Source organism: Leptinotarsa decemlineata, unplaced genomic scaffold, assembly GCF_025532065.1.
Source record: "Leptinotarsa decemlineata unplaced genomic scaffold, Ldec_3_MD MMD2_tig00000199_RagTag_RagTag, whole genome shotgun sequence".
NCBI lineage: Eukaryota > Metazoa > Arthropoda > Insecta > Coleoptera > Chrysomelidae > Leptinotarsa > Leptinotarsa decemlineata.
In genome coordinates this window covers 15,393,306-15,419,909 of record NW_027412544.1, presented here as the reverse complement: position 1 = coordinate 15,419,909, position 26,604 = coordinate 15,393,306, and the positions used below count along the sequence as shown (strand labels likewise).

At 31.4% G+C, this 26,604-nt stretch overlaps 1 protein-coding gene across 13 annotated transcripts in view; it reads right to left on the bottom strand.

Annotated features, from left to right (window-relative positions):
* Positions 1-26,604, bottom strand: part of LOC111507170 (bromodomain-containing protein 3) — a 65,421-nt gene that overhangs the window by 35,150 nt on the left and 3,667 nt on the right. For 10 of the 13 annotated variants that reach the window (XM_074173038.1, XM_074173025.1, XM_074173037.1 and 7 more), the window contains exons 3-8: positions 24,290-24,416; positions 13,492-13,705; positions 12,885-13,251; positions 8,635-9,116; positions 2,286-2,533; positions 2,004-2,178 (exon numbers count right to left, since the gene is read on the bottom strand). In XM_074173038.1, the coding sequence (XP_074029139.1) occupies positions 2,004-2,178; positions 2,286-2,533; positions 8,635-9,116; positions 12,885-13,251; positions 13,492-13,695 (1,476 nt within the window). In that variant the 5' untranslated portion in view covers positions 13,696-13,705; positions 24,290-24,416. The remainder of the gene's footprint in view (positions 1-2,003; positions 2,179-2,285; positions 2,534-8,634; positions 9,117-12,884; positions 13,252-13,491; positions 13,706-24,289; positions 24,417-26,604) is intronic. The other 3 variants (XM_074173032.1, XM_074173034.1, XM_074173035.1) reach the window with 1 other exon arrangement.

Here is a 26,604-nt window from a genome sequence, read left to right as displayed (position 1 = left end):
AAAAACATGTATTGGCCGTTCTAGTTTTTTTCTTTTTGATCTCAAATTACAGGTTCCTCAAAACTCAAAAAACTAAAATACAGTCAAACAAGATAACAGAAGTGGAATTTTTAGAAAAATTGAAGTAATTGGATTTTGATATAGACGGTAGAGATACCTGTTAGGAAGAATACTGATGCTGAGAAAAGTAATAATCAAATGGTTTTATGGTACTTTATTTTACTATTACAAACAATTCTGTGCGATAAAAACTCCATTTTAATTATTTCCTTTTTCTTTATCATGAGCTAATCAGTTTATTTGTTGATTTTGCAACAATGGACGGAAAACACATGTAAATACAAAGCTGAATTTGTTATCACAGAGGCTAAAAAAATCAATGAAAAAAACTAGAGGCTCGTATATAAAAAAAAAGTTAATGATGAAATCTAATGAAAGAAACGTCGCATTGCAAATTGGTTTATATCAGTTTATAACAAATATGGAACAGTATTGAAAGTTCCTCGGCCTTTTTTTAAATCATTCAAAATGGAGACAGTAGAGCCAAAAAACGAAATTGGACAATTCTAGTATTTGGCTAATATTTTGAAAACAACCACTGATATTCTCGATCTGAAAAGAGAATATTCTAGGTCCCCAAATAGAAAATTTTTACCTATTACAATTTACCCGACCTTGTAGGACTTACCGTTTCCGAGATAGCAAGAGTGGGATTAGTGTGAGAATATAAATAACTCCCTCTTAACATATGAACAGAATAAGGTATCGAGGTTGGACAAATTTTACGTAAAAAGATTATCTTTTTTTTTAGTACTTTTCGATAGAAAAGACAATAGTGTGAATCACTAGTCGTCGAGAGGTAGCTTTCAACTTTATTTTTATAAAAAAGATGAGTCTTGTAAGTTAGTATCGTCCGCAAAAATAACAGTAATGGAAGTTTTTGAACAAAATTTCGGAAGACCATTTATGAAAACCAAAAATAGAAGGGGTCCCAAAACAGAGCCTTGAAGTACCCCTCTTGATATACATTTTCTTTCAGAATTCATTCCATTCACATAGACCAACTGACTATGATCAGTCAGGTAAGATCTAACCCCATTCAATGCAGAGCCACATGAACCATAAAACTGCAATTTGTGTAACAGTATGTTATGGTCAATGAGATCAAAGGCTTTGCTCAAATCAAAAAATAGTCCTAGAGTCTGTCGTTTGTTTTCCAAGATTTCCAGCGCATGTTTAATGAGTTGATCAATTGCACCAACTGTAGATTAATTTCTTCTATAAGCATTCTGACTAGAAGAAAATAATCTGTGTGATTCAAAGTAATCATAAAATCTTGATAGAAACAGTATTCAATAATTTTAGAAAACTGACTAAGTAGCGATATAGGCCTGTAAGATGCATAGTCAGATCGAGAGCCCTTATTTTTGTATATTGGCAAAACCTTTGACATTTTCAGTATATCAGGAAACCTCGCCCCAATGAATGTAGAGTTAACTATATGAGTCGAAAGCTCAGTAATCACATTGGCAATCTTTAATAACATGACCAGGAATTTCATCAATACCGGACGATTTTTTCAACAGACTTCATTATTATCAGGGAGTGAATAGAAACATTTTGAACATTTATTGGAATGACTGGAGTGAGTTTTGAACAATATTTTCCTGAAATTATGATATTTATCTTTTGTTTGCAGATCTTTAAATTGATAAAACTAATGATTACTCGAAAATACAGACTATTTATGTCCGCGGACGTCTCCACCGAACATTAGGTCGAAATCCTTGTTCAAATAGGTAGTTATCCAGTTATATACGGCCGTTTACATTATTTTGGAAAAAACGTAAGACAATATAATATGTAGGAAGATGAATTGCTTGTCCAGTGGTCCATTTCAGAATCAAAAGCCTCAGAATCGAAAACAACTGTTCAGAATGAACTTTTTTCATTCTGAACAGTTGAAAAACACCCAGTAATAAATATGTTAGAAACAAACTAACTTCTTTTTCTAATAACTTCAACTGTTTGTTCCGCTTTTCTTCTTCAGAATCCTCTGTATCACTCGATGACTCCGAACTTGAACCAGAACTACTGGATTCAGATTTTACAGCTAAAGTCGATACTGCAGCACTACCACCTATCCTATTTAGTGGTTCGTCAGGGATTTTAGCAAACCTGCAAGCAAGTATTCAACAAATGAATATTGAGCCATACAAAAAAATTCAATATGAAGCTATTGTCACATTATTCACCATCATTATTACAAATGTAATCATACTTACTTAACCTCAAATACATCCTGTAGTTTTCTAGCCATCGCAACTACATCATGATCTGAAGGGTTGTATTTATAACAATTGGTAAAAATCAGTCTAACATCGGCAGCAAAGTCTTGTGGAGTACGATACTCCCTGTTATCCATTTTTTGTTTGACTGTGCCAAAGTCCATGGGTCTCTTTATTATATCGTGATAGTCATGTAACCCCAATAAGTCAGCATCAACAGGCTGATAAAATGGCCAAGCATAATTCTGCAAAAAAAAAAACATTAAAAAAAATGTGTTCTATAATCTAATTCAACATTTGTATGATGTGTAAATACAAAGATTATAATTTAATCAGTATTCTTGGTTTGCTCTCTATTCCTTGTTTTTTGCAAATTTTAAAATTATATTGTTCACTTATCAAGTAATCCATAAAAAATTAAAATATATAGTAATTTGATTTAGCAAAATATGAATAAATAAACAAACAGCAAATTGTACATTATAAACAAGGCTTTTTGCGTTTAATTCACTACCCCGTTCAAGATTCTCTTTACTTTTGTTTCTCAATTGATTGACATGATTACCTATTTTCATACCATAGAAAATGTTGCTGAGTTTCTTAACATAATCAATTTATAATTTGTTCAAAAACGGCATGAATTTGTTCAGGGTTTACTAATGAGTACTTGGCGAGTCTGGAGAATATAAAAACGTAGCCTATTTATATTATATATTATAATTTTACCTAATTATAAGTTTTAATATATAATTTTACATAACTGTTCATATCCTATATATACATATATATATATTTTTTTAATAAGTTTATTTATATCATATTACACTGACTTGTTATATATCATTGAGTTATGATCCAGAAGACCAATAAAATATTATTATTATTATTATGGATCAATCTTTTCAAAGGTGCAAAATGAATATCTCTAGATGATGCAATATGCCACTTGAAGAAACATTTTTTTCAATTGAAAAAATAACATTTAATATGATAATTTCTAAACATTATTGTGGAAAATTAATGAGTGAGAAAGTATATTATAGATAGGAAACATGTTGGATCATTTTTGTTGTTATTAGACGAATTCAACTAACACTTTTGGAACTTTATCAACAGACTTCGTTTTTTATTAATCTAATCTCTTTAAATTCTGCTCTTTTCATATTCAGTATATGAAATTGTCGACTATGCCACCAAAGCAACTGCCCACTATTACTTAAACGCAAGAAAAGTTATAACTGGCAGCAATTTTTGCATTGTTAAATCATCATGGAAAGTGGAATAGTAGAGTAGATTTATTTTACATATTTACTAAAAGAATTTTTTCAATAGTTATACTATTCAAATAAATACCATAAAAAGTATTAAAGACTGTAGTGACTATGCCTACTATGGACACAGCCAATTTAACCCCTTGTTTTTGTTTTTAATTTTTCGGTATTTTTGTTGAAATTATTTCTCTAGATCATTCAACGTTATTTTTGTTTTTCAATGACCACCGGTGGACTGGCGATATATAATGGGTTGGTATAAGATATTCGACTGTTCTCCTGAATAACTCGAAACTATTTCATTTCCTAATGGGCAATGACAGGGGGTTATATACTTTTTGCTAGTTAAAAAAAAAACTGTTTTTCCGTTAACCAGCTGTCGCACCCCTACGAACGACAGCCCTCAGAAGTAGAAACTTGTGCGAGCAAAGGATTATCGAGGTCTTACCTTTTAACGTGTGATTCCTAATACATTTTCAATCACACACACGGTGTTGAATGATCAAACTCAAAATATCAACGGAAGGTAACGTGGTCCGAATAGAACACATAGTATAAAATTTTGGGAAATGTTGCATTTTGTTCTATAAAACTGTAAGGATCTTCCATTCAAGTTTTTCATGGTTCATTTATATAATTCGAGAGAGTTCCACTTTGGCAAAATTCCTTGTTCTATCTTTAATTTTATTTTCAGGTAATGTATACTTTTTTTTTTGATATGTCAAAACGATACTGGGAAAAGTTGATCACGATGAGAAATTGTGGTTCTAAACAAAATTTCAGGAAAATTTAAATACCTCAATTAAACTACTATCTTTTCAGGTTAACACTATCAATGCGGAAAGCGCACATGTGCGGCTTAGTTAGGTACAGATATATGCGGATGGCGCGCTTGAGTCTGTAAATTATAATGAATTCGAAGAAAATCCCCCACTTACGACTAGATTATGAAAATTTTTCTGCATATTTGAACTTATGTGGAGAAGATTCCTATATTGATTTCTCAGATAAATAAACTGCTCGTTCCTAGGTGGCATTGGTTTGCTAGTGGTTTACAGAAGGCATAATAATACCACTGTATCTAATACGATTCATTTATTTGAGCACTGTGCTTATTTTTTGTGTTCTTTCTTTGAAATGGATTACCTAAATGTACCAGGACCCTCAAGGTATACAAAAAAATGTAAAAAATTACTGTTAAAAAACATAAAAACTTTATCGTTGAGAAAATTATGGAATTTCTTTATAACTCAGATGTAGATCTCTCCGAAAGTGAAGAATTGGAAGAAAATCATGAAACGGATAACTGTATGTAGAAAATTCAGGGGTTTTATTTATTTGTGCATGATAAATATATTTATCATATCTGCTGATGTTGAAGAAATTACTGAGAGATCGCCAACCACAACTTCTTTGTTAGATGATGTGACTTCTGCGGATGCAGTTGTCATACCAGATGATGACAACACTCAGTGGCAGCTTAGTGGACATCCATATGATTGGTTTAAAATGTTAATTACGGATGAGTTTTTGGAAGATATAATTTCACAATCTAATTTGTATGCTATTGATGTTCTGGCAACGGGTAGTGGAAAGAAACTTGCAAGAATTACAGAGTGGAAGAATCCAACACTTCCTGAATTTCGTATAATTTTGGGGTCAACTTTGCATATGGGTACACATGAGTAGAATAAATGACTATTGGAAACGACACACGACTTTTTTCTAGCTGTCTTTCAAACTACTTTATAAGGTCAGACCCTTATTAGATCATTTCAGTAACATGATGAACCAGATATATTTTCCAGGAAAACACCTTGTGGGGGAGTGGATCCTCAAGATCAATTTACACATTACTACCCAGTGTTGCAAAAAATTTCAAGGAGGTACAAAAAACTGGGTCTTCACTTCATTAACCTTTTATTGGTAATTGCTTACCTACTACATATTTAGAAAATATGGTAATAGATAGATAATTCAAGATGGCGTCTTCTGACGACGAGCTTGAAGAAGTCATCCAACTAAAAGATGAAATTTTCGGTGAAAAGGCGCATAAATGTTGCCAAACAAAGCCAAGTAAATCTATAATTTGCGTTGTTTGTGGAAATGTATTCCATCTTTCATGTGCGATGAAAAACAAACTCAAGTGCTACAATGCTACAATATGTGATTCTAGAATACAGTGCTATGGGCTAGATAAAAAACAATATCCAGTAAGTGTCGCAAACAAGGACAAACTTAACAAATGTGAAAACCTGGAAATGGAAAACCATATGTTAAGAGCCCTGATAAAAGAGAAAGAAGATAAGTACAATTTATTATTAGAAAATAACAATCTATTGAAACAAAATGCACACTTCCTAGAAGAAAAACTCAAGGATTATAAAAACACAACAGATAAGCCACCAATGAAAAATGAACCGAACAAAACAAAATTCAGTCAACGTGTAAAAAAAAACTTATACACCTGCAAGTTTTTTACCCAGTAAGGAATCCCCAGCTGTCCAAGAAATTGTGAACAAACATGATTTACCTGAACTAACAGTGATGCCTAGTAAGATCGAACTAGAACAAGTGAGTTTGATGAATGAAAACATATATCAAGGGGAAACTACTGGTATCGCTGGCCGTGATGGTGATAATGGAAAAAAATTTGTAAACCCTAAGAGTAGAAACGGTCGACGCCATAACAACATAAATTGAAAATCAGGAAATCCAACTAAATATATTGGCATCAGTGAAGATAAAACCGACTTTACAGGGGCAAATCCGAAAGTATGGTTATACCCATACAGAGTAACCAGAAACATATACGACACCCAAATAAAAAAGTTCATATCGAAAAAGCTTCACCCGGAGGAACCAGAAGGGAAAGATAATAGTGATGTCACAGTTCAAGAGCTGCAAACAGATTCAAACCAACTGAAATGTTTCATAGTTGGAGCTGATTTCTCCGACAAAGAAAAATTATATACACCAGAATTTTGGCCCAGAGAAGTAGGTTTCAAGAGATTTGACTTCAGACGCTGTAGGCAGTATATGGATGCTCAAAGGAATAGCATAAATTTTTTATAGATAGCAAAAGCAAAAATATTGATGATAGTAACAAAAGGAATGTAAACTTCATTTTATATGCAAAAATGCAAAGTATAAGGAGCAAGCAGAGTTTGCTTGAAGTAGAGCTTTCCGTCCAGCAACCAATGTTTTTGTCAGTAACAGAATCATGGTTAAAGGACTTTGAAGTAAGTAATATTTCAATTGATGAATATAACCTTGCGAGTGCATACTGTCGCAGTATGTACAAGGGTAGTGGTACTGCCCTGTGGGCAAAACAAGAACTTGTGACAACTCCTTTAAATATTAACAACCTAAGTATTTGAAACTTATAAAATATTTACAATTTATAGATCACCAACAGGAAACTTCCATTTATTATGCCAGAAACTTCAGGAAATGTTAGACCAAATATTTAGCATAAACTCACTTTTATGGGTCTTAGGTGATTTTAATATAGATTTCAACATCTTTTCACATGAACGAGAGGAACTACTTGATAGATTTGCACAATACGGCCTTCATAGTATTGTTTATCAGGATACAAGAATATCAAGTTCTAGTACAAAAATTGACAATATTTTTACTAACGCTGAAGCACGTACATATGTTATGGATAACCACTTCTCTGATCATATTACAATAATTGTTAAAATCAACTCACATAAGTTATGCTGTAAACATATTGAAGAGGTCAATTGTTTCAGAGACTATTACAATAAAATTAAAATACCCTTTGCCCAAATTTTACAAAATGAATCTTGGTGCGAAACATATGATGCACTATCATGCAATGAAAAATATGAAAAATTCTCAAATACATTACAAAGTCATTTCTTTAGGATATTTCCAATGAAGAAAAAAATCCTCAAAAATTTCCCAAATTCGTGGACAACCGATGAAATCAAAGGTCGAGTGTACAGTTGAAAGATATGTATATTCTTCAGAAGAATTACCCTATTTTGAAAGATCTATATCAAATACAAAAACGTAAACACCATAAACTTGTAAAAGATATCATTATAACCAATTAATTCAATTATCTGAAAATAAAAATAAAACCTCCTGGACAGTTATCAATAAACTGAAAAATAATAAGAAACCCAAATCGTCCAATATAAAAATCTCTCATGAAAATAAAGAAATCTCCTGTCCTGATGACATTGCAAATCTGTTCAAAAATTTTTTCATAGGTGTTCCCAAACAGGTTATAGATGATATACCACAGGTTGAAACAACTTTGATCATAGCCTCAACAGAAATATTACTTCAATGGTTGTACTTCCTTTCACCGAGGAAGAAATGCTAAATATATTCTCTAAACTCAAAAATAAATGTTCGTCTGGACCTGATGACTTACCTAACAATATAATAAAAGAATTCAAAAATTATTTGGTGAAACCTATAACTCACTTAATAAACTTTTCACTAGAACAGGCATATTTCCCGACGCTCTCAAAATAGCGAAAATGATTCCACTCCACAAAAAGAAAGAAAAAAATATAATGAATAACTATAGACCCATGTCACTTACATCAGTTTTTTCCAAACTCAAAAAATCTAATGAGAAAATGGTTTTCGCTTCACCGTCAACATCCACTTTTTTTTTCGAAAGCAAAAATAATATTGGAGTTCATTCTTAATCGAGCAGGGCCTAATTCCACAATCTTAAAATAAAATGTCTTCTTGTAACATTAATACTGAGACACTTGTACATTGCATGATGTGGCATCAGAAGATTATAACATCCTTAAATAAGAAACCTTTTTTCAAAATAAATTTTGTGCGACTAAAACTGAATAACTGTTGTAACACACTAAAAACAACCATTAATATAATATCTGATTTAAATCAATATTTTATTAATATAATTAGAAAAAAAATGCTGTCTTTCAAGGCGTGTTTTGCTAACAAAGTTATTATCATCAGATGACTAAAACAGTTTTAGTAATCTCAACATACAAAAACTTCATAATTCAGAAAAGATAACATACAAAGTACTACTACATTTATTAACTTACAGCATGCTTCTTGGAGAACAATTCCATCAAAATTTCATTACACGCTTTCAAAGATTCAGAAAGTTTCTCTTTCAGTTTCTGTGATGCTGGCTGGGGAACATGGCCATCCAATTCTGGCCTTACCGGTTTCTTGATCTGTCTACCTGATTCACGTCTTGTTGATATTTTTGCCGACTTTGACTCCAACGGTGGTGCATAATCATATGCAGTAGCCGTGGGTGTCGTAGTGTCGGCCTTTCTCTTCACCCCTTTTTTCACCTTAGCTGGTTGTGAAGGAGGTACAACACTTCCCGGTAGCACCCCCGGATTCACATTCGAATCTAAAGAATTAACTATGGAGGGTGCACCATGAAAATTGGAAGGTTGTGCTGGAGGTTGAGAAGGAAGAGAGCTATTAGTGGTAGCAGGAGCTATCGTTGTGGTGGCGGTGCTACCAGGGACAGTTGCCGGAGCCTGAGTTCCCAAAGGCAGGCCGGAGGAACCTGTAAAAAATATTTTAAAATGAAAAAACATTACTTACAACACCTATACACAATACTATTTTCAACCTCTTTGAAAAATGAACATATTTAAATTGACATAATTGCGTCTCTTCAACCTAGAAAGATACTTTCATTGCCCTAATCTTATTGAACATTGAAGAGAAAATTGAATATTTTATAAACTAAGCATAATACTGTGAACACAAGGTGGCGTGTTGCTTGCCTAAATCATTATTGCTTCTGACAGCAAGCAATTGATCCACTAACATTTTGTTATTCTCTTCTCAATTATTTATAGGAAATTGTAATGACCAATTATTTACTCAATTTGTAATTTTTTTGGTCCATTTTTGAACTGAGAAACTTACTGAACAACATTTTTTCTTTAGTAATGAATGTTAAGTATCTGTTATGAATTGTTGCTTGAATGGGGGTATGACAATTTTCACAGACTATTTTTAATACTCACATATTACAGCCAATTTTTTTTTCAGAAACGAAAAAGTCCGATCATATGAAACACCACCTTCTTTGCCGCAAAAGTATAATTTTGACATATGAAGTTATCATGATATATGCAGGCGAATAGCTTAGCGATATCTTAAAATATCGGAATAGGGTTTTCACTGACACACTACAGGACCAAAAAAACATCGCAGTAATAAATGAGCTATTTAAAAACAGCTTTGTTTTAATTTGAGAAAAACAAGTCTATAGTTTTTCTGATTTCTCCTTTTTGTAAATTGATACAACTTTACAAATCTTCAAAACATAGAAAAGATCCTGTAACAAACGACAAATCGATTAATGAATTTCATTATAAGATATGGAATTTGTTTCTTCTTGAATTATACATAACATTGATAGGTAAGCTATTAATATTCTCTCAGAGATTGATTATTTCTATTTTTGTATCCACAACTATTTAAATTTTTTAAATTGAGAAATCCAACTTGGATTGTTCTTTCAACTGTAGGTTACCAATTTTTTCATTTTTACAAAACTAAATGCAAATTTTCATTACATTATTGATATTATAGTATTCCATCTATTATCATTAAAGGCAATAACTGTAAAGTTTACATGAGGCGACGAGTAATCAGTTAGTTCAGATACCATCGAGAGAAATAACAGGAGACCAGAGAAAGCGAAGTGATAACTTTAATTCACCATTTTAAATACTACAAATACAGAAATCTTTGTTTGGAGATACAAGCTCAAATCATTTACTAAAAAATAATAAAAGTGAAGAATATAAGTCTAAAAGCATAAATCAATAAAATATTGAAGGGAAAATATTTGGTGGTTTAGCAAGGTCTTTAAAGTTAAAGATCCCGCCACGTCCATATATTTCTGAATATTAATTATTTTTTTATTCATTCATTTTATTTACTCAATACAAAACACTTCGGCTTCGACTTTGAAGCCATTTTAAAAAAGTATGACTACACTGAGGTCTCAATCTGCCTACTTCTCAGGTAGTGGCATGCTTGAAGGGTATTGTAACTTGACGGCGGGGTATCAACCTGCCTCCTCCCCAGATCTCGTCACTGGTGTAGGCGTCGTTACAAAACCCTCGAAGCGTGTCACTACCTGAAGAGTAGGCAGATTGAGATCTCAGTATAGTCATACCATCTTGGAAATTGTTTCAAAGTCGAGCCGAAACATCGAACAACTGAAAACATCAGACGCGGTTCAACTTAGACTTCATATTGCTGACTGCGGACAACTTATTTAGGGCCTTATTTTGAGAAAAATACTTCGAAAAAAAAATCACTATTCTGAAGGTGATGGAATTTTTCCGATGTTGTCTTCCACTGCCAATTAGGATAATATTGATGCAATAGTTTAAGCCAAGGTTAGAAACAGTGATAAAACATTTTACTGGGATAGAAAAAAAATGTCATTATTTTGAACTGCATTATATTCAGGTTATCTTGGGGGAATATTTTGAACCATCTTTTTGCACTCAGATCAGAAGTTTTTGTTTTTAAGTGAAAAAAATCATGACATATGTTTGCTGATGAAGAATGGTTGTCAAGATTGGCTTATCTAGCCGACATTTTTGACAAACTCAACACACTGAATTTGGGACTTCAGGAACCAAACACAACATACTTCACAGCCAGTGACAAAATAAACTCCTTCAAGAGAAAGTTTATCGTGTTTTGTTCACAAATACAGGAGAATTTATCTGCATTTCCCCACTCTATCATAATTTTTGGAAGAAAATGAAATATCTCCAATGCCAGATGTGGTTGCAAATATCATTGTTCACTTCAAAGGCCTTCAAAAAAAACTTTTAGAAGTATTTCTCTGAAGATTACTCAAAAGTGGACTGGATCAGAAATCCTTATTCGAGAATCTAATAGAAAGTTTTATCGATCTTACAGAAGATAGATCCATGAAAGATCATTTAAAAAAATCTTTAATTAACTTCTGGATGGGAGGTAAAATCAAGTACTTTTGATCTCTGTTATTTTTGATGCCATTTGCTACAAGTTACTTGTGGGAGAGTGGATTTTCTGAACTCTTGTACAAAAAAAAAAACATAGAAGCAGAACAAAGAATAAAACTGTAAATTAATACCATTTCAATCTTTTTATTTCTCCTTTAGCATGTTATAAATAAACAAATATCTAAAAATAACCATCAAATATGAAGTTTTCTCAGGAATTTAATTCAAAGCCTTTGAACACTTTTAGAAAAAAAAAAAAAAAAAAAAACATTTATTAATATATTTAGGTCTGATGGTACGCCAAAATTTCTCAAAAAGTCAATTGGTATGCAGGTGCAAAAAGGTTGGGAACCCCTGCTCTAGACTATATCGATACATCTGAAAATTTTAATTGAAGTTTTTTGTATTATTTCAAATGAGCATCGAAAGATTAAAGTGTTGTCTGGCATAAACCAAAGATATTCAATTACAAAAATACATATTACATGTTGATGTTGAGGTATATTCAGCTGTATGAACATTTTAAACTTCAAGTGTTATTAATACTATCATTATTGAAAGTTAGAATGTTTAACCTATCACATATAATCAATCTGGTGTCTGTATACTGATCAGTTTAATTTATTTTCTGGCGACATCAATATATTCTGTCTATACTTTTTGACATTTTTCACAATTTTCCTGTATTTTTTCACAAGTTAATTGCTGGAAAATAAATAAATAAATAAAAATAAATAAATAAATTCAATTTAAGGTGAGTGATATTAAGTAGGAAGAATCAAATGGCATGTTGAGATCAAGAGTTTGGTTTTGAGGACAATGAAAATTAACAAAAAGCACAAGAATTAAATGAATTAATGTCGTGATATATTTGAAAAATATAAGACTTCCCAATGTTTTTTTCCATCTAGAAACATAGAGACAACATCTTCACCTTCTATATAGCAATAAGTTGCAAAGCTGATTCACATGACTGATGTTTAATAAAATTAAACTGATTCAAGTAGGAGAAAGTTTTCCAACCCAAATAATCCAATACTTGATGGTATATGACAAGTTCTGAAATTTTTTTCGATAATGGGTAATACGTAAATTATTTGATGTGTTTATCATAATTCAGTTTTCAATTTATAAACCAAAAGCTAATTTTATTTATTTGTTTTATAAGTAATGGTGCTTTTCTTTCGAAGTTCGACTATCTAGTTTTATGCTTGAAATCCAAGTTTGCTGAAAACATTAAAAAACAGCGAGAACTAAGGCCCGAATTGTGGTGACATAAAGTGTAACGAAAGAAAACTCAGTGTACTAACCTGTAGTAGTAGCCACTGGTGTAGCACTGGTTGAAGATACTGTCGCAGGTGGTCTACCCCTTCCCACACTTGAAACAGGACCAGCAGGGCCTGTACTTGTTCTTCCCTTCTTTCCCTTGAGTCCTTTCGTAGGTGTTTCCACTACAAATTCGTCTTTGGGCATGTCCGCTACTTTAGTCAAGAACACTTTTTCTAAAGTTTGTGCCATTACGACAACATCTTCTCCCGGTTTATTGTAAACGTAACAATTCGTAAACATTGTATTAAAATCTTGAATGCACTCTTTACCCGACAAATAGTAATTGTTATCTAAACGTTTCTTTATTGTTCCCAGGTCCATGGGTTGTTTTATTATTCTGTGGTAATCCTGTGGATAAAAAGTAAGTAATATTGGAAGTAATTTATATTCATTCTCCAAGAGAGTCACAATTTTGAAAATATTCAATTTTATCAATTAAAAGCAAACGACAATGAAATAATGTCTTTATATTTTTAAATCATTTGAAAATCTTTTTTGAATTCACAAATAATGAAACTATTTCAAAACAAGCAGTTCAATGAATATTTGAGTTAGCATTAAATTGATAACAAAAAATATATTGCTTACAGGCAAATTAAGTTTCTTTGCATCGACTGGTTGTTGAAAAGGCCATGCAAACTGGTGTTTCCAAACAGCCTTTAGTACAGTTTTCTGCAAAAATTGCAGCTGATTGGTTACACGCCCTGGCATGTCTGGAGGAGGTTGAACAGCAGGTTGGACTATGCCATTTACGGGTTCCACTGGAGGTTCGTTACGAGGCGGTCGTTCCATATTTTGCTTTCTGAAACAAAAAAAGGCAAGTTCTATGACAGAATCTCTTTGAAACGCCTCTCTTCTAAATGTAACATGTCACAGTCATGGTTGAACTCATGTCCTTCTGCTAAAAGATGGTTTGATGTGGGCAAGAGCCAGAAATCAACATCAACATATATACTCCTCATCTATCCGACACTGAAGTTTTTTATTGTTTTCAATAAATTTGCTTAAACTATTATTTGTTCTATAAGCTACGTCCAGGCATTCCTTAAAAAAAAAAACAGCGATATTATTATGTCCTATAGCGGACGTTCTCTTTTCTTGAATTTGGGTAGACCTGGTCCATGCCTTGTTTTTGTAGTTTTTTTTGGAAAGAATGGAGTCGATAATGTCTATTGGCATTGATTGCCATTAATGGCAGCGATTTGTTCGATGAAACTCAGCTCTCTCTGAAAATGACTTTCCGATAGTGGAATATTCCATAGTCTGTGAAGTATACTATTGAATGCAACTACCTTATGCTGATAGGGGTGTGTGGAGGAATTATTTGAGAATGTCTGTATAAAATGGTTTGTCGAACATAGTTTGTGGTTTGTGGAACATAGTTACTCTAGACAGACTCGGATTCAGAGTATTATAGAATTATTAAGCCAAAATACAAAAAAAATTACATAATCTCATCAAGATTTTTTTTGATATAATAAACTGGTGATCAAGCATAATGAATTTATCTCATATAGTTTCTAGAAAATGATTTTGTACATGTTCCAGTTAAACGTTTTTGTAAAAAAAATGTATGACATTTTTTTTGATCTTTGACGTTTCCAGATTGGTCAGAATTTTCAGGATTTGGCAGTCTAAATCATGTAGTTTAGGAAATATTTCTTTGATAAGCTTTGACAAGATGGCAATATTTGACCAGATTTGTCAATAGTTTTCAAAGGAATTGGTGTTTATATATTTATTATTTACTTACTATTCATCGCAGCAATATTGAGAAGAGTCTAGATTTGTGACATATTTTGAGATGTGTACCCTATACTCAAAGTATTTATTTATTTACTTATTATGTGTATTATGCACATATTATTTCATCACTTGAATTTTACTATCTAAACTTATTTGATATCACACTCTGTATGATCTAGGTCAGAACCAATAAATACTTTATTTTACAAGACAATCTTTAACCAAATTCAAATTGTTGATGATTTGTTTCACACCTAGTAGGTGTGTTTCGACATATTTTGGAGAAACTGGCTACATTTTGTTCATTAATTTTTACCCAAGAACAATGGAGATTAAGAATTTCTACCTCTTCATTATCGATAATCCATTTGGGTCCCCAAAATGTCTTGCCTACATGAAACATCACTCAAAACTCCTAGCAAATACTATTCAATTCTGCAAAACGTTAATGGATTGAAAGAACAAGTATTTGGTACATAACAACTTGTAGATTGCATAGAACTTTAAAAAAAATGTGTATTTTTAGAATAATGAAATTAAGTCGGAATGAAAATTAAAATGTAGAATAAGAAATACAAAATCGAATAGTGAAAAATACATTACAATTGTTTTCTTCTGCTTCTTCTGCTGCTTATAAGCTTAGACAAGTCATATAGACATTTTGTTCAACACTTAGGAGGTGTTGACCATCGGTTTGTAATAAATATCATATTGAATGATTGATAGCACCTCAGAAAATTTGACGCAGGTTTTTTCAGTGTGAAAACATTCAACTAAAAAAGTTGTAAGTAATACATGCAAAAAGGAAATTCCTCAAAAAAATAAACAATTCAACAGATTCAAAAGACCTAAGATTGAGATTAGATATCAAGAAGACACCGCGAGTTTAATTGGAGCAGGATCCGATATTCCCAAAGAACCATGGGCCAATTAGTTTTCAATTCAACAGAAAGCTGATTGAGCACTTTAGTTTCGAAGAATGGATGGGAATACAGGATGAATACATACAATTTGATGGACATAGAAAAATTGAACTAGTTACAAACGAGTTTGCGCTGATTGAAAGAATCTTTAAATTTTTGTACAAAAAAATGTTTGTGTACCTCAAGTTCTCTGTGTGTACCTCATTCTACGGAAATGTTTTCAGAATTTTTGAAGAATAGCTTCATCAGACACCCATTCACAAATCAAGGGTTTAAGCTCCTGTAGAAAATTACAGAGGTGTAAGCCTACCATCAGTCAATTGATGTAGGTTGGAAGTAATGTTAGCTTGAAAAATGAGATTTCCATTGCTCGATAGATTTTTTGGTTAACATAGACATATACATAATTCGTGTAAGTTTCATGGTGTTTTTTTAGTTAATCACGAATAAAGTTACTATCTGAAGCATATACCAGATTCCTATGAATGATATATATTTCATTTACATAACGAATGTTTGTAATACAAACTGAATGGGGAAAAATAATTTTCATGTAATTCAATGTTCATGTGAAAGTAGGTATTTTGAAAGAGTTTTTCTGTCAGTTTGTATCTGAAAGAAACTTCTGTATATATTGTGTTCAATTATGAAGAAGTATTAAGTCTAAATGCTTTTTCCCAAAAAATATTGCTTGTCTTACGATTCAACATTCTTCAACAAACTTCTATGTGGTAAAAGTTGTTGTCTACAATTTCTGAGCAACATAAACTCCAGTGTCAAAGACAGACAAACAATAAATAACAAAACTATCTTGGGAAAAAAATTCACCACGCTTATCACAGATTTTTATTCTGATTGGCCATATTCACGTAAAAAAGATTGTGTTTCAGTTAATTTTAGGAATCTCGTGATTGATATTGACCAATTTCAAGCAAAATACGTTTGCCGTGATTGTAATTGAAAAAACAATTTTTACCGGATTTAATAAAATTATTATTTTGGTATCATAGTTCAAGTGCAGTTTATATTGTTCATCCTATGATAATAAAAATCTGTAAAATGTTTAATATTCTTTAAGTTGTTATTACAACACAGTAATCAATAATACCAACTACCAATGCATTTGTTTTTAATTGACGTACTCATCATCACAGGATTATGAGTAGCGATCTTTTTACTGTCTCTAATCACCATACTAACTATGGAAGCCAACCATCTTGATTGTGACATTACAGTTTATATTATTTGAATTTTATATATTTACATTGATATATGTCTACGTTTAAACATACATTTAAGTTAAGTTAGTTGAGGTATTACTGTATTTGTATATTCCTTTTTCCTCATGAGGATAACCCCTACACATGAATAAATAAACAATATCAATTTCACGTGCACTAGGATTTATGACTTTGGTCACAGATTTAGCGGTTCATCCCAAGTTGGCTGATTCATGTTTCCAGTAGACTAATGACATAAGTCTCTATGAGGAAAGTTCTCATAATATAGTTTCCTTAGATATCGTATTAGTTTCTAAAAACTGAAACATAAAGAATCGATGAGAATCTTAGCCTTCATCAGAAAATATTTCTAGGAGATTATGTCAAAAATTTACACATTTAACCTTTGATATTTTTGAGTCTATAAAGTATCCGCAATTATTAATAGGCCAAGATATTTACAGGCTTATTGTTTTCAAATAAGTTACTCGGACAAGGTTATCTGAACCAATTATATAACTAATAACGTTTAGACTGGACAATGAATGGAACTAACAAAGGAATGAACAAAACCAAACAGGTTAGTCAGTGTTGTCTGTTGTCTTATACACGATAAAGAACCTTCAAAACTTGTCAAAGATAGTTCTGAATTTAGAATCGCTTATACAGATAATATTATATCTTTCGAGAATAAGAAAGCAGTTCATTTGGGGGAAAATATTTGGAGAAGTTTGATGGATCACTAAAAGGGGGCTCATTTATAGAAAAATAGGAATATACATTACCATATATTTGCATAGTCAAGGATAGGATTCTTGAGCAGCAATGTAAAAAGCAAGGATAAAACTGGAACCTTTGGTGTACAATGAATCCATAATAAGCAGTTTTCCCAATCACCAGAACTGCATTACTCTCCTCAACACGCGTTTTACCAACCAACTTGCCATCCACTTGGTTGGTGAAATGCTCGTCAAAATAATTATTGCAGTTCGGGTGTTTGGGATAAGTGTTTGTTTTGGATGTAAAAACCAATTTGGACTGGGATTCAGAAAACTCAAAGTGTTACACTGTAAGAAATGCAAAATATCTAAATTTGAGACACTAGAAGCTCTATTACTGGATGTTGATTTATTGGATACTGCTGGTAAATAATGGATTCAGTTTAGGCTAGGAGAATCCTTTGAACAAGCCATTCTGTGTAGTGAAAAACTTCCCAAATTGAGATGAATGAGGTTCCAGATTATTCACATTTTAACAGCTGTCAAAAATACATTAGTCGCATGTCCTCGATGTAGTATTTGCAAATTCAAACCTGGAATTCCAAAGTTGTACACAGGTACAGAAATTCATTTTTGGACTAATAACTACATCAATAGGACATAGTAAAGAAAAAAGATATAAGGAACCTTCATCCCCCTTTTTAGACACCAACTTGAAAGTTATAGCAATAAGATATCCAGAAATCTAGACCAACAATGCAACATAATTTGTGGGAGCTGTAGATCCTGCAGAACATTTTAATGATCTTCATGCTATAACATATAATCATTGCTCTTTAGGCCAGGCAGTGTATTTTCATATTGGCATAGGGAAATTTACATTAGTAAACAGTGAAAAATTTCCCAGGCTGTGGTAGATTTATATTGTATTTCTATATACAAGGATAAAGGCCTAATTTATTTGAATTTCAAAAATGGCAAGAAAAAAGTACTCCGAAGCTGATCAGCGACATTGTCATACTGATTAATGTAAAAGCTCTGGTGGGGCCAAAATAAGATACATTCTATGAAGAGATGGTATTGTTCAAATAGCAAAAACTTCAAACAATAAAAGGGAGCTATGAAAGACCAGTTTAGTAACATAGTATAGGTGTAGAGTGTGGCTCATTTAACAATGAAAATTGTTTATACTGGCAGGAGTGTTTCAATACATAAAAAAGAACAAACAGACTAACACAACAACCTAACAAATGGCAGAATTCAAATCACATTTAGCAACGTCTGAAACAACTCAATCAGATTTTGGTCCGTTCAATCAGCTTTAAAAAAAAGAATGGTTTGAGTAGCCAAAACTTCGAACAATAAAAGGCAGCTATCGAGTGTGGCAATGTAGTATACAGTCTATGGAGTAAAGTACTTATAAAACACCTACAGCAAGCGCCAAACGTGATAGCGCCCCCATGCGCTCAAACTAATTTTCAATATAACCCCCACTACAGCTCTTGTAAGTCAAACAAATGCTCTGTACAGAGGCGTATCATTACTTGTCCTCTGTGCTGTTGGCGTTTGACATTGTCATCACCTAACAAAAATCCAGTCATCAAGAGTGTATCATTCAACATTTTGATGAACTGTACTACTACCTACAGTACTAAATAAAATATGAATAACTATTACAAAGAAGTCGTATTCCATTTGCTACCCTAACTATAGGGTTATAGGTATGACACTGGACAGCAAAGGGCTTATCGTAATTTAGTTGGGCGAGTCTATACCTGTGCGATCGCTCGCCATCACGTTTATCGCTTGCTATATTTTTCATTGATTAGAATGATTTTTTTTCATTAGTTAGACACTCAAGAAGTATGCAGAACGCCAAATTTCATGAACAGGTCATTGTTTTCAAGGCCAATTTTTGTTATTCTACAATGCTATTCTAATGTAAAAAATATATTTGTGTATGCTGATACAAATATACTGGGTCTCAGAAACTAACACACGGGATGCAGTAGCGAGGTAGATTATCACCGCAAATGAATTTCATAAATGATTTTGAAATTGTCTTTATTATCCCTAAAAACATTAGATGTTTATTGAATAGGGATTAACTGAATTAACTAAAGATACAAACTTACCAAATTAATGAAATATCAAACAAGAAAACACAAGTAATTAATGTGAGTAGTGAACATTAAATTTGTCAATAAGTATTTAAAACTTTAATATAAAAATTATAAGTAATTGAATATTCAAACAGTTAAATGTGAAATTCTTCATAATTAATATAAAAATACTTAGATGATTCTGGCTATATAAATCCTGTATTTTAATTAATTCATTAAATACTTTTTCAATTAATTTTTGAATTTGGAGCAGTTTTAGATTTTTTTATTTATTCACGAATTGCATTATATATTATAATTCCATCATGATAAATTGATTTCTGTTCAAAATTAGATTTAAAATTACTAACCGATAATAATTTTGTTTGTCTAGTGTTATGACTAAGAATATTATTAATTTCTATGGAATTTGATTGAAATATTAGATTTATTTTTTATTGAATGAATGAAACAATTTTTTTTGCATAGTGTGTTCAAATCTATAATTTTTTTGGTTTATACAAATTCGTTGTTGGTTCTGAGTATGATAATTTATATATGCATTTTATAGTTTTATTTTGTAAAAACTTCAAACGTTTCATTGTGAATTTATTGGCTGATCCCCAAATATAAATTAGATAACGCAGTTGTGAGTATTTAAGACTGAAATAGATATTTTTCAAAAACTTAAGATAAATATAGTTCCTGATTTTGAATAGAATACCAATGAGGGGTGCTACTTGTTTTTGAATAATTTCAATGTTTTGTCCACAATACATTTTTATCAATATATAATCCTAAGAATTTAATAGAATTGGTATAAGTTATTGAATTGTTATCAATAATTATAGGATTGGTTCAACCGTTCAATAATCTTTTAGAAATATTCATATCCGAAGATTTTTGGAAATTTAGAGTTGATATATACTCTTGAAGCCAACCTAAATTAGTCTGTTTTTATATCATCATGAATTTTGTGGAAGTTATCCGAAGTGTATATAATGGGGAATGCTCCTCAACTTGGGTTATTACAGCAAATGCAAGTTTGAAAAAAATAAAGTTGAGTTTAATTCATTAGTTTTTCAAATTTACTTTGAAAAGTATTCAAATTGATGTTTCAAATGTTGGGTTTTGATTTTTAAAGGGATTTGTTTCTAATTCACATATTGGCAACAGCGCCTATATCAAGTTGAAATAATTTATAAGGACCTAGATATTCTACTTTAAAAAAGGAAAATTATCTTTGTAAATCAACAATTAAGGCAAAATATAAATTATAGTTCAATACCACCTCCACAAGCCACATAAACAACAGTTGTTTAGTTATTTATTTATATAGAGGAAGATAGGTTAGGTGCACAAAATGTCATATATCACAGAATGTCTCGGAACTTGAAACATAAGTAAACAGAACAGCACGCCTCTGAAATATGTCATCTTTGTTTGTCTCATACAGCTAACAGATTCATTGTGCTTTATTAGCTAATCGAATCCCTTTAAATGTTGAATGCATTATTTCATTCCTCTTTTTTAAGTATTTAAATTATTTTTTAAAGAAAAAGGTTGAAATGATAAGTTTAAATAAAATGCGTTGTTTTAGAGCTCTTTTATGAAAACTACGTGATTTTCGTCAGGAGGAACATTCCCTATTGTTGTATCATCAGCAAATAATTCAACTGATCCCTTCAGAGGTGGACTAAGAACAGATCCTTGCAGTACACCAAAATTTATTTTTCTTATGGAACTTTTTACCTCTGCATAAAGGGTATACGTTCTTTTGTGATCCAAATATCTAATATGGTGTGATTAGAAATCATTTTCATTCATTTTGCTCTCTTATGATCTTATCCCGTTTGTCTTCATTAATTTGCTTTTCTAGACACAATCCAACAATTTTTATTTTTGAGTTCGTAAGTTTCTGAAAATCTGCTTTATATCTATTATTCAATTTGATATTAACTTCATTTTCTAATTTCAAACATTGTTCTCTACTTCTAAAAATTATTTTCAGTCCACCTTTTTTATAGGTTCAATTTCATTTATATTTATCCTTAATTCGGACAGCGATATATTTCTCTGTAAATCCATTCTGGTTTCTGTTATAGTTTGGGTAGACTTTTTTTTAATTAAAAAAGTATGTTGAGAATTTGTAGGATTAGTTAGAGTATTATTAGAAACTACATTAGAATATGATGGCCGCATGTTTCTCTGAAACTTCTGATTTGGCAATGAATTGATTCATTCATCGATTATCTTAATGCTGTTCTCGATAACTTTCATGCTTTCACATTTTTTACATGTAAAATTGCTTAGTTCATCTTCAAGTAGTTGAATTTGTTTGAGTGGGATACAATTGGTTTATTTTTTTTAATATAATTGTCTCTTTGTTTTTTATAACTTCTTTCAATAGTAAGTTTTCCTCTTCAAGGGCGCTAGACCTTCATTCATAGTTGATGACGAACCACACTCATTTCTGTCTTGGTCACAAATATCAAATGTTTTTAGGAATTCCTTCTGGCTTTTTGTGAATGAATTGGGAGCAATTCCTTCTGACTTCTTGTTAAAGTTATGGAATCTGCCTTTTCTTTTATGTAATCGATTTGACTGCCATTTTGAGAATTTTCTTTTGTCATTTTTTGAAGTTTCTGTCAAAGTTTTTCTTTTTCGGAGTTTCTTCATAAACTGAGTAATATAGGCCACAGCTTCATAGGATACCACTGGATAAACTTCTTATGTTTGATGGACAGTACTCAAAATGTATTTTGAGAGGATAATTATTGTCAAAATAAAAAACTTAGCATTGAACAAGCAACATTTCTTGGAATTATTATGGATCATAAAATGACATGGGAGAAACACATCAATGTTCTTGCAAAAAAATTTAGCACAATGTGCTTTATAATTAGGCAGTTACAAAGAACAGTGTCTTTGGAAGTATTGAAATTGGCATATTATGGACTTGTCCAGTCCCTATAACATATGGTCTGATATTTTAGAGCAATTTAGCTCATGTCAATAAATATTTCTTATGCAGAAAAAAAATTAATAGGTCCATTGTGGGAGCTCATCAGAGGACTTCATGTAAACAGTTATTTTTCACAGTTACAAATTCTTACACTGCCTTCACTGTATATAATGCAAATTACTGTAAATATAAAGAAACAAGAGGCTTCAATGTTTGGTATGCCCTACAATTTCCTTCAAATGGAGTATGCTAGGTGTTCCTAGGAGATAGTTTTGTTTAGAAAATATAGAAAAGAATTAATAAAAACTTTAATCTGAAACGTTTTTTAAAAGTAGTTAAGAAACTACAATGTTATCATCTCTATCTTCAACATACTGTTAGTTCAATGTTCTTTGATTGTACAATTGTTCCTTTTATTTATGAACAGACACTACTTATATACTAATATATACTTATTTTATGTTTGTATTCTTGTAACTTTCAATATTTTCTTGACTTTTAATATATTCTTATTTTGTATTTGTACCGCTGAAGCTTGTAAGTTCTGTTATGATGGACTAGTCATAGTTTATATGATGTTTTTTATACATTTGTATGGACTTCGGTGATGAATATATTTAATTTGATTTGTCAAATGATGAACACATTCCGATGAAAGTTCTAAAATTGAATTGGTGGGATAGTTAAATGGCATATTTAACTAAGTTATTACCCTTATAACTTTATTTAAATTTTACAGAAACAATTATTTCCAAACTACATTAATCTGGTGATGTGGTCAGATAAAAAAATTGGATTTTTTTTAATTTTTGACATTGATCACACTGTATCTTCAGAAATCGAATGAATATAAAATTTAAACAAGTATGATTGAGGAAACAAAGTTCTTATGTTCTTGAACTGTAAGATCTGTATGACACCTATTTGTGCTTATTCTCAAAACTTATTATCACGAAACAAACCTCCACATGTGTTAAATATTTTCCTCAATATAGGAAAGTGGATATTTATTCACATACACTTCAATGATTTGTGAAATATTTCAAAGGAGAAAGAAACAATGTTAGGTATACAGAGTGGCCCACCACATTCGCCTCAGTATTTTTACGAGAAATGAAGAGATTTACGAAAAAACTTTCAGCACAGTCATATGTGGGTCCATGAGGAGCATATTCCAAAATTATTTTGAAATATATAGGGTGACTCCCAAAAAAATTACATACCAAAGTTATATTTTTTTCTTATGGAACACCTTATATTTGTTTATATTTTTAGTGTATTTCTCAGAAACGGTCAGTTTCAAGTATGGGAAATTTAATAATAACTCACCTTTACTTTGACTATAGTATCTAAAAATATAAAAAATATAAGGTGTTCCATAGGAAAAAATATAACTTTGGTATATAACTTTTTTGGGAGTCACCCTATATATTTCAAAATGATTTTGGAATATGCTCCTCATGGACCCACATATGACTGTGCTAAAAGTTTTTTTCGTAACTCTCTTCATTTCTCGTAGAAATACCGAGGCGAATGTGGTGGGCCACGCTGTATACTAGTTTATGACACATTTATTCCTTAAAATTCAATGCAAAAAGAGTCTAACAATCTTTGAAGTTTCAGTAATAGGGACTAAAAAAAATCTGGGATGAAATGTTTTCAAAACCAATGGAAATCACAGTAAAGAAGCAAGAATGATTACTGAACTTACCAAATGAAAAGAAAATACGTGACCTGGGCCTATCAATCAGCTGCTTGGAAACTTCTTTGTGTATAGTTTATAATATCCCATTCTTCAGGATATATCATTGCAAAGTAAAAAGCATTGTTATTGGAATCTGTAATTGAAAAAAAAAACTCATCTCTACTGATCAAAATTTTCTGATCTAATAATTCTGAAATAACAGATAATAGAAACTGTGGTAAAAATAAGATCGAATATTTTTTTGTGATAGATCACATCTGTTCTTATCTTAAACTTCCAAGAAAGATAAGAATTTTGTATTGAATATTGAAAGCTGTATATTCTGAATATTTTATTATTTTTTTGTATATATACAAATTGGTAACTCCTTAAGTTTATTTTCAAAAGTGTCATAAGAATATACTTTTCCTATTATATTTTCTATTGGCAGGTCCATGGTACCACCTTCAAATTCAATGAAAATTTTGTGCCACAAATATTTACAAGTTTTACAAATGCTTTCTCAAGCATTAATAATAAAATTTTATTATTAAATCCAGAGAAAGCTGTTGAAAGCTTTTGTATAGCGAAACACGTGTCGCGGTTTTTGTAAGACCCTTTATAGTGAAAATCATACAATAACCTGTATCAATGAGGTTTATACAATATATTCAAAGACTTTTTTGCATTCTTGATAGTGCACAAATAGGCAAACACATACAAAAATTTGTGAGTTTGACTCACAAAATAACAACTTTATTTGTCAACTTGTAAAAGGTACTTTTCTTTTAATAATTATGTATACATTTCCAACACACACACACACACACAAGTTGACATTGTACTAGTTCCAGTGAACACATCACAGAATTTTTTAATTATTTGTTACAGAAATCTCAGTTTAGATTATACTTGGTTCTTTATTCGATGGCAGACATGTTTATCGTTTCACCCAATATGAAAAGACTCATAAAAAGTGTCATTTACTTTTATCAATTACAATATAGTTCGTTCAAAGAGATACAATTTTGAAGAAATTAATGGTTTTATATTAGAAAAAATGGTAATGGTAAGTGAATAAAAATCCGAAGTATGAGATAGTTTCTGAGTTTTCAGTAACCATATCTTTGAAAGTAGACTGGAGAGTCACTTTTTGACTCTAAATGCGCCGTCGGATGTGAATTCAATAAATGTCATTGACAAGAATATTGAGGTAAGCCTGTACTTCACATCAAGATAACAATATTTGACATCCTGTACGAGGGAACCGTTGTTTATGACGATGGACTAATCAGAAGGGAAATCTCTCTATATAGATATCCTGAACAAGATATATTAATTATTTATTTTCCTCCTGCAGAGAACTTCTTGAAGATATGGATTTTTGTTTTATATTTACTTCACACACTAAGTATGGCTATTGACCAAAAGTAACCAAATAATCAATTGAAACTTCAAGATGTGAACCATTGGTGTAGAAATAACTGCTTGGAACTAAATCTTAACAAACGTCTAGTTATGTGTTTCAATCGTTCTCAGACACCTATCACATATGAAAACTCCATGAACTCTTTGCCCTTGAATCAAGTTGATGAAGTTGAAGATCTTGGCGTTATATTTGATAAAAATTTGTCATTTATATCCCATAATAATAAAATAACCTTGAAATCATTCAAACTTCTTGGATATGTAGATAGGATCGCTAAAGACTTATTGGCAAGCACATTGAAAATTCTGTATTGTTCATTAATTAGGTCACATTTAGAATATGCATCCACTGTGTGGTGTCCCTTTTATTTAGTGTACAAAAAGTCTCTGGAAACGTTCGAAATACATTTTTGTGTTTGCTGTCTACAAAATGAGCGTTCAAATGGACCGGTGACTGAACTACACCGATATTCTTTCTACACCACATCTAACCACATTGAAAAACAGGCGGAGTCAGGCTGACTTAATATTTCTGTTTGAATTATTGTCAGGCCAAATCAAGTGCCCAGAACATCTCAATTTGGTTGGCCCGAGAGTCAAATCAAGCGATTTTCATTGAAATCTCATATTCTACCAATAATGGATTCAATAGTCCAATGTTAAGAATGTCAAGGGAACCTAATGCATCGGAACTTGATTTTTACTCACTCCTTGGAAGTCTTTAAAAAGTCTGCAGTCAATTATGTGTTTAGTCTATAGATGTATGCCTTGTATGTTTGTTAGTTTTTACTGCTGGTGTTAGTTATAATTGTTTTATTTAACATTTAGTTTTTAAGTTGCTCTTTATTTTATATACTTCAATATTCGTTCAAATGATGTAACTGTTTTTTAATTGAAGTATATTTTTATATATG